Source organism: Mus pahari, chromosome 1 (assembly GCF_900095145.1).
Source record: "Mus pahari chromosome 1, PAHARI_EIJ_v1.1, whole genome shotgun sequence".
Lineage (NCBI taxonomy): Eukaryota > Metazoa > Chordata > Mammalia > Rodentia > Muridae > Mus > Mus pahari.
In genome coordinates this window covers 156,708,079-156,717,927 of record NC_034590.1, presented here as the reverse complement: position 1 = coordinate 156,717,927, position 9,849 = coordinate 156,708,079, and the positions used below count along the sequence as shown (strand labels likewise).

The window sequence follows — 9,849 nt, the reverse complement described above, 5'->3', positions numbered from 1 at the left end:
AAAAAATATTAATAAAAACTACTTTAAAAAAAAAAAAAAAAAAAAAAAGATGTTAAACTTCAGTAAATATTTTCTACTTCACCTTCAACAGATCCTCATATGAAGAAAGTACTTCTGTTCTACAATACAGTACCCCTAGAAAATATGTAAGACTGTAAAGTATCTTGCTATCATAAAGACTTTGGGCGATTTGTTGTTGCTGCTGAGAGCAAAAACCCAGAGCCTGTACATGCTAAACAAACTATCTTCTTTGAGCTCTATCTCAAAGCACAGATATTTTTGTTTGAGTACTACTGACAAAGGGTTTTATCTATATATGATCAAGATTTTGCATAATGTCCTGTCTCCCCACAGCAAAGAAAAAAATCTCTTACCTGCTTCCTTTCTTCAGGGTTTAAACATAAGAGATAACAAATGATCTCTTCTGGAAGCTCAATAATTTGGCAATAAAAATTCCTAACAAATATTCAAAATAATATTTTTACTTTTATATTTAATAATCCACTTCTTTTTCTTCATATTCTTCAGGCCCTAGGAATTGAACTCAGGTTCCTAGCACATTAGACAACGCCTATCCACCCCTTCTTTTCAGTTTTTATTTTGATAAGCCCTCACTAAATCACCCACACTGGCCTTTAACGCACTCTGTAATCCAAACTGTCCTCAAATGCAGGATTCTACTGCCTGACCCTCCTCAATACCTGCATTAACACCAAGTCCAGCCTGGCAATTCACTGCCACTCATTCATCTTTACAAACACAAAGAATTATCATTTAAACAGTAAAGGTGGTGGGTGGTGGTCAAAGAATTCCGATAAAACCAGTTCAAGGTCATCATGGGCTACAAAGACACACTGGATTACATAAGATTATACATCAAAAAAAGTACATTATAATTTCATACCCTGATATTTAGATAAGAGAATCCAGGAAAGAAACTAATTTAAAATGGGAAGGTAAGGGTGGTACCAAGTGCCAGTAGCTCCATGGATGACCCATAAGGGGGATCTCTGGAGTCTAAGAACTTGAGAGTATTTTGGACAACACGTGGAGATCCTGTCTCAGTAAACAACCAATAGGAAAAGGATGCAGAGAAAGTGGCAAACAGAGCTCGTTTCAAATGTAAACCACTCAGCCCGCAATCAATCTCACTGATTTAAAGAAAATCCATTGTAGAAATGTCTGGAGATATATTGGGCATGCATGGTGACACCAATACTCCAGAAGCGGAGGTAAGGAGGACTACCTGGGCTGAAGGCCAACCTGAGCTACACTGTGAGTTCCAGGCTACCCTGCGGGGGCTAGACAGACAGCGCCTACAACAGAATGATTTTGTTTGATACAATTTGTTTTTATTTTGTTTTTATACACTTTAAACATCTGTTTCTCAGAAAAGTCAAGGTAAGCTGAGATCAGGAAGACAGCTCAGTGGTGAGCGATTGCGGGGGGGGGGGGAGAAGATTCCCGGGGCACTGCCACCCCCACCTGCCCCCCACTCCTCCCCGCCCACTAGACTAAGTGAACCCCATGCTCCAGAGAATCTAAATTCAAAAAGCAAGCTGAATGGCTCCTGAGGAAGGCATCTGGAGTGAACCTCAGAAACAGGCAAAATTAAAAAAAGTTACTAAATTGTATTAATTCACTCAGTATCATTTCTACTCAGCTTTGAAGCAACTAATGAAGGAGATCCTCTTAGTTTTTTGAGAAGTTCACATCAAACAAAGATGTGAACCCAAGCATTCTGTATTATTACCCACAAACTCAGCTAATCCCACTCATATATGTAGCCTGCACACCCAACTAAAATAGCATTTAAGGTAGTAGACTGCAGAGGACAGCCTCCAGGAATTCTTCCTTCCTGTTCATTAATGCTACAATCAATAGGTATAGTTATCCCCGTCCCCACCAGCCCTGATTGTAGATTAACTTTGACTGGACTCAACCATATCATTATAATCTTTTGAATTTCAAATCCAGCACAAAAGGATTGGGCAGTTTCTACCTCTTATTTCCTGCAATCCTCATTGGAGTACAAAGCTCCATATTTAAATATTCATACAGTAAAAAGCAGGCTCTGAGCCTTATCTGAACTAAGCTTAGCCTCAACTTCAGGATGCTCCCATCTCTGCCTCCTACATGTTAGGAATACAGTTATGTGCCGTTATATTCAGCAATGTTCACCTTGTCATGCTATTTTGCTTACTAGCTATTTAAAAAAAAAAATGTCTTATGGTATATGCCCTTAATCCCAGCGCTTGGGAGGCAGCTGGGTAAGTTTTGAGCAGCCTGGTCTACAGAGTGAGTTCCAGAACATTTAGGACTACAGAGAAAACCCCTGTCTTGAAAAAGAAAATAAAAATAAAGGAACAAAACAACAAACAAACAAGAAAACACATCTTGGAGCTAGAGAGATGGTTCAACAGTTAAGAGCACTGGCTGCTCTTTCAGAGGTCCGGACTTCAATTCCCAGCACCCACATGGTGGCTCACAACCATCTGTAACTGTAGCCTCATGGAATCAGATGACCTCTTCTGGTGTACAGATAGATGCACGTGCATACAAAACATAAATATACATAAAATATTTTTTTTTAAATCTTAAAATTATTTTCCTGCTTGATCTTGGGACTGGCTGGAAAGGAATACATTTCTCCTGTTTCTTAGACTAAGCACACCTTTTCTTCCTTAGTACACTGTACTGTTCCCCCATACGTACCCACGAGGCCTAGCTCCTCTCTCCATCAGTCTCGTTTTGCCCTTAAGGCCATCTTCCAGCCCTTTTCTGAGGTTCTCACTCTTGTGGACTAAGAGAAGGTCCCTCCGTACCTGCTAACGCTGGATGAGAGAGATCAGTGTACAGAATGTTCTGTGCAAACTACTGCTTTCTTCTCACTAACCTGCTTTCAGAAGTTAAAGATTCAACTCGCATTACTTTTCACAAGTGTCAGAGGGCAAAACCATGTGAATGGTCTACTTGAAATCTGCAGTAGCATTAAGAACAACTCATTGCTTAAAAAAAAAAAAAAAAATCCTGGTCAAAATAAGTACAACATTCATGTGATATTAATTAAACTCATGAAGCATTCCATTGCATGATGGCATTTTCAATAAATTTTATATCATAGCCGGGCGTGGTGGCGCATGCCTTTAATCCCAGCACTCGGGAGACAGAGGCAGGTGGATTTCTGAGTTCGAGACCAGCCTGGTCTACAAAGTGAGTTCCAGGACAGCCAGGGCTACACAGAGAAACCCTGTCTCAAAAAACCAAAAAAAAAAAAAAAAAAAAATTTATATCATAGTCTTTAATCCGAAGCTGGATGTGGTGGCATACTTTAATCCCAGTGCTCAGGAGACAGAAGCCAGCCTGGTCTACATAGAGAGTCCTAGGATAACCAGGGCTACACAGAGAAACCATGTCTCAAGAAAGGGAAAAAAATTTAAAAAAAAAATTATCAAGTTTATTATTAGCAACTAAAAATTTCAGTTTGACTAAAGGATAACCTTCCACTGTGTAGTGTGCATCAATTGCTTGATGCAAGCTCAAATAAAATACCTTCTCTATCTTAAATATAACTCTGAACGGAAAGATACCATATAGTGGGGTACATGGTACCCGAGGGGAAGCTGTGACTTACTCAGATTCATAAGGGTGTGGCTGAGCCAAAAGAGAATAGTAACCCTCCGTCTCGGCCTCTCTTACTGAGGTGTCCCTCTTAGACACTCTCTTCCAGTTGTGGCCTTTTCTCAAAAAGCAGCCACCATAGCAGGCAAGGCCAAAAGAGAAAGCAGCCAATTTTTTTGTTTGTTTGGTTTGTTTTTTGAGACAGGGTTTCTCTGTATAGCCCTGGCTATCCTGGAACTCACTTTGTAGACCAGGCTGGCCTCAAACTCAGAAATCCGCTTGCCTCTGCCTCCCAAGTGCTGGGATTAAAGGCATGCGCCACCACACCCGGCTTGAAAGCAGCCAAATTTAAAGGAAAACTTAGCTTGTCCCTGTGACTGACTCAACTTTCATTAATGTGTGGTGCCCTCAAAAACTGCAAACTAGCACTTAGCCACCTCCGAGTCGGCCACTGCCAACACCTAACTCACCGGCACGGAGCAGAGCTGAGGGAGTTCAGAATGTTCCTAGGCTGAGGCTCACAGGCAGCAGTAGAGGGTGATCTCATGGCTCTTTATGATCGCTAAGTCTCATTATTCCATAAATCTAATTAAATGGCAGGTTCCTCTTCAGAGCCAACCCTCTAAAGTGGAAAACAAAACTGAGCTCTTTTCTGACTTACAACTGGAAGCTGGCTGAGGGGATAAAGCTGTACCGACTTACTCCCATCCCCCCCCCACCCCCAAGATTTCAAGGTCTCTTTGCTCATTTGCTTGTTTGTAAACAGGGTCTCAAGTAGCCCAGGCAGACTTAACTCCTGAGCCTTCTGCCCAGTGCTAGGATTGCAGACATTCACCACTACACCCAGCTGGTTTGTTTGCTTTGTTTTGTTTTGTTTGTTTATGGTTTGTTGACATAGGGTCTAATTCTGTATGTAGCCCAAGCCAGCTTTCACCCCGCCAATACTCCTGCCTCTTCCTCCTTGTTCTCCTGTTCGTCCTCTTCCTCTTCTTCCTCCTCTTCCTTTTCTTTTTTGTGTTTTTCAGACAGGTTCTTACTATGTGCCTTTGGCTAACCTAGAACTCACTAGGTAGACCAGGCTAGCCTCAAACTGAGATCTACCTACCTGCCACCTTGCCCAGCCTGCCTCTGCTTCTTATGTACTGGAGAATAAGGTATAAGCCACAATTCCAGACCTGCGGTGTCTTAATATTTTAGAAGGTAAACACAGGACAGAAATTCAAGAAATGTCTTTAGGCTCAATAGAATTTTGTGAATGACAAACTAGTGTTTCTGAAGGTACTAATACAAAGTAATGTTTTTGTTGTTGTTTGGTTTTTAGAGATAGAAGTTCTCTATGAGCCGGGTGTGGTGGCGCACACCTTTAATCCCAGCACTCAGGAGGCAGAGGCAGGCGGATTTCTGAGTTCGAGGCCAGCCTGGTCTACAGAGTGAGTTCCAGGACAGCCAGGGCTACAAAGAGAAACCTTGTCTCAAAAAAAAACAGGGGGAAAAAAAAAAAAAAAAAAAAGGGGGAAAAAAAAAAAGAAGTTCTCTATGTAGCTCTGCTGTCCCGGAGCTCGTACTCTAGACCAGGCTGGCCTCGAACTCAGAAATCCGCCTGCCTCTGCTTCCCAAGTGCTGGGATTAAAGGCCTGCACCACCACAGCCAAGCTAAAATTTTATCTTTTTATTTTATTTATGTATGTATTTATCTATTTTACGTGTATGGATGTTTTGTCTGCATGTATGTCTGCGCACCACCTATGTACATGGTGCCGGGAGAGTCCAGAAGAGGGTGGAGGGTCCCCTGTGACTGGAGTTAAACCACTGTGAGTGGCCATGTGGGTGGTGGGAATCAAGCCTTCATCCTCTAGGAAAGCAGCAACGGTCTTAACTGCTGAGCAGCCTCTCCAGTCCCCAAAATAAAAAGTTAAATTTCACCGGCTTCTATAAATATGAATGGGGCAATTTAAAACCTAATTTCAACTAAGTTAGTATGCATGCTTACCAAATTTGTTACGGCATTTTAGGCAAAGGCACAAAAAACTATTCAATCAAGGAATGCTATTTGGGGTGATGGGTTACAATTACTTCTGGAGAACGAAAAAAAAAAAAAAAACCATAAGACTTGATTGAAAATAATACAATATCCCTAAGACCACCTGTTAAGCTAAAAAAAAAAAAGAAAAGAAATCTATGCATCCATCCTTCTTTAAATGTAACTAGAGGCTGGTTTACACCTAGGATATACAAGAAAGCATCAGATTAAAAGCATCAAATATCAGACTGGTCAAGGCTGCCAAACACAAGCAGAGCAAAGGAGAACCACCATACAAAGTTAAAGAAACAGGGCCTAAGGGGTTGACACAGACCCTAAAGATGTAATGCTCACTCTGTACTTTAACCTAAAACTCATGGGCAACCACCAATCCTGACTTACCTCACTTTCTCTACTCCCTACATCCTTCCTCTAGAATTTCCTCACATCTCATTTCTCCAAGGACTTTTTTTCTCAGAGAAAGCGATACAGCACCTGGCTTCCCCCACATTTTACGACCTCACCACTGAAGGCCCAAGTTTTGTTTTGCTTTCTCTCATGGGTTATTAATCTTGTCCCCACTCACCTGTAACTACATTTCTTTCATCACTTTGTCCTTACCACAAATAATTGTGCCCCTCTCCTTCAAAACAGAGCACGTATCTCCTTTCTGATTATTTGTAATTCTAGCTCACAATCAACACTGCCTTTCTCTCCCAGGAACTGCCACCATAGCCCTAGGTCTGAGTCCTTATCTTCTTAAATGAGGCCTCTCCCAGAGTTTGCCAACATTAGTTTAGCCAACTGGGATTCCACCCTTAGCCCTTAGGCAAAGGCTATCGTCCCAGCCCATTCTACAAAACTACTTGCCTCCCAGCCTGGGCTTTCCCTCTTTCGCCGTTAAAGCCATCAGTTTCCAGCCCTGCCCAGTTTCCCCCTGCCCCCAGTGTCTGTCTTGCCATTATCCTATCTCCACTATTCCCCACTCCTGAGCGCACCTCCTCTCCCAGGCCTTACCCGTAACCCTGACACCGGGAAGGCCCTGCCAGCGTCCACAGGCGTCTCTCCACCCGGGTTCCTCCGCTCCTCAGTAACTGTCCCCACGCCCCTTTCCCTCTGGGGCCCCGCGCGCCGCCAGGAGCCCCCACCTCGAATGAGCTCCCGCTGTCACTTGGGCTCTCTTCCACAAGATGGCGGAGCTGCTGCCCCCACCCCAGGGTCCCCTCTGCACCCTCCTGCCCCCTCCCCCAAGCTCAGGTCCAGTCCCTCCCTCCGCCTCGCCACTGGCCTTGGCCCCGAATCCCACTGCCCCCTCCTGCGGTGAGCGGGTGACCCTGGCCTAAGCTCAGCGACATGCCAACGCAGCCGCCTCCACTAGTCCCCTGCCCGCACCATCTCCTCACCATAAACTTAAGCGCTTTCTCTTGCAGCACCGCCTCTGCCGGGTCCATAATCGCCCGGACTACTGGGTCTGCTCTCCGCCGGGGCCGCCCCTTTCGTGCCAGGCCGCAGCCAACGCAGCGCCCGGATCCCGCCTCCTCTTCCTTCCCCCGCCCTCTCTTTACCTCCTGGCACTGGCAGGGGCCCGAGGAGGACCGCGGCTCTGCGCGTGCGCGCTCCCCTGCCTCACGGGACTTGTAGTTCTGGAGGCTCCAGCGGCAAAAGGCGAGGCCACGCGACGAACAGCAACTCCCACGGGTCACTGCGTAAAGTCGCGGCTGTGTGCAAGCCAAATGTAGAGCAGTCGAGAGCCCGGAGGGGAAGTCGGCTGATGGGAATTGTAGTTTCCAGCCTCTAAGAAGGCAAAGCCAGAGTGTCACCGTGGTTACCAAACGACGCCAGTGGCTGCTTGCCTGGCATTTGATAGCAAGATGGCGACTAGCGAGCGCTTCCTCTGTATTCCAAATACTGGGAAAATAGAAAACCCAGGGTCCTTGGTTCTCCCTAATTGTGATTTTAGAGAATCAGACCCTCCTAAAGTTCATACATCTGGCATCTGTAGAAAGATTGAGACTTAGAGACTTTGAGCCAAGTGTGCATGTAACAGCAGCCTCAACATCAATGCAAGATTCCGATATCCTCCTAAGCTATTATTGCCTCTTTTTTTCAGAAGAGCCTTTTCTCTCCCGAGCAAGCCAGGGGCAGATAGAACTCACTCCAGGAAGCCTTGAGTTTAGCACTCAGAAAGTATGGACTACCATTGCTAACCCTGAGATCAAAGTCCTGTGTTATATAAATGAAACACAATGACTATCAAGCAAGTGAAACATTTAAGTAGTGTCTTTGGCCATAAAAGCCAGAAATGAGCCAGGTGTGGTGGCACATGCCTTTAGTCCCAACACTTGGGAGGCAAAGGCAGAGGAAGGTTGACCTAGTGAGTTCGAGGCTAGCCTGGTCTACAGAGCAAGTTCCAAGACAGCAAAGGCTACACTGAGAACCCCTGTCATGAAAAATACAAAAGAAAAGATAGAGACAAGATGGGGCTAGGGAGATGGCTCAGTAGATAAGAATGCTTCCCATGAAAGGACAAGGACCTGAGTTCAAGTCTCCAGCACCCACATAAAAAGCTGGGATATATGGGCTCAGTGGTTAAGAGCACTTGCTACTCTTGCAGTGAACCTGGGTTCAATTTCTAGCACCCACATGATGACCCACAGCCACTACTGTGCCTCACCTGGCGTAGATCTTTGATTAGGAGGCCATCATTGGTCAAGAGAGAATGGTACTTAGGAATAACACAGCAAATGTTGGTTAGGGTTCTGTTGCTCTTTCTTTTTCTGGTTGGTTGGTTGGTGGGTGGGTGGGTGTTTTCTGGGTTTGTTTGTTTTGTTGTTGTTTTTTACTTTTTTTATTTTGTGTCTATGTCGGTGCACTTGGCTTCTGGAGATAAGGGGGAAGCTGGTGAGTTCGAGGTTCACAAGGTCTACACAGGAAGTTCCAAGACAGCCAGAGCTACATAGTAAAACCAGGACTCAAACAAAACAAAAAGTTATTACTCTTCTTCCATAATGTAAGTCCCAGGGATCAAACTTAGATAATTAGATGTGGTGGCAAATGCCTTTACCCACTGAGCCATCTCACTAGACCAACTTAGTTTTGGCAGAAGGCAAATATACTTATTCTACAGGTTAAAGGAAGACCAATTAGTCCAGAGTAATGCTGCAGAGTTCAACACTAACCTCATCTGCATAGTTGAGTTCCTCACTAGCCTAGGCTACAAATGGGAGTCTGTGTTTTAAAAAGTAGTAACATCGGTCACAGCTGCTGTCACCATCACTTTGTGCCCATCACTAGAAATTTTACATTGATAATTCCTAATAAACCAGACATTGTGGCACACAACTTTAATCCCAGCACTCTAGAGGTAGAGGCAGGCAGATCTCTGAGTTCAAGGCCAGCCTGGTCTACAGAGCAAGTTCCAAGACAATCATGGCTACACAGAGAAAAACCCTATCTTTAAAAAACAAACAAACAAACAAAGCAACACAACAAAGAAGGGCTGGCAGTGGGTCTGCAGCTTTCTCTGGCCACTCACGTAGAAAGTAAGAGTAAAGCAAACTGGGGAGCTCTGTAGCTCAGGAACTTGTTCTGTAGACTAGGTTGGCCTCAAAATCAGAGATTTCCCCCCTTCAGAGTGTAAGGTATGCACCACTACCCCCTGCTAACCAAGAGGTTTGGTTTATCAGCTCCACTGCCTAAAGCATTCATGTACATATGAATTCAAAGGAAACTGTCAGGGGCTGGCCAAAAAAAAAAAGTGTGTGTGTGTGTGTGTGTGTGTGAGGCTAATCTTTGTTCAAATTGACTATTTAACTATTTACAGCTAGGTTTGGAGGTGTAAAATTGCAATCCCAGAACCCAGGATAAGGAGTTTGTGACCAGCCTGAACCACATGGCATTTTCCCAAAAACAAACAAAACCAAGAATCACCGTTCATGTTAAATCGATAAATCCAAATTGAGAACCTTTTGGTGAACCAACTTGCCTCCATTTCAGACTTAAAAGCCATTTTATAATAAAGACAAATTAGGTCCATTCCTGTTTGTGACTGTTTCTCTAGGATTGGGCTGTGCCCCACCTGTAATTTTAACTACAAACAGTTCTGTACTGCCTGTTCCAGAAAATGGCAACCATGTCTTTGTTTCAAAATTGTTATGCCGGGCGTGGTGGCGCATGCCTTTAATCCCAGCACTTGGGAGGCAGAGGCA

General features: G+C 44.4%; 1 protein-coding gene across 8 annotated transcripts in view; it reads right to left on the bottom strand.

The window, feature by feature from the left end:
- Btrc (beta-transducin repeat containing E3 ubiquitin protein ligase) overlaps positions 1–7,196 on the bottom strand; it is a 179,772-nt gene extending 172,576 nt beyond the window's left edge. For 5 of the 8 annotated variants that reach the window (XM_029535434.1, XM_029535437.1, XM_029535439.1 and 2 more), the window contains exon 1: positions 7,045–7,164. In XM_029535434.1, coding sequence (XP_029391294.1) covers positions 7,045–7,092 — 48 coding nt within the window. In that variant the 5' untranslated portion in view covers positions 7,093–7,164. Of the gene's footprint in view, positions 1–7,044 lie in introns of all 8 variants that reach the window. The other 3 variants (XM_021221108.2, XM_029535455.1, XM_021221120.2) reach the window with 3 other exon arrangements.
- Between the last annotated feature and the right edge of the window lie 2,653 nt (positions 7,197–9,849).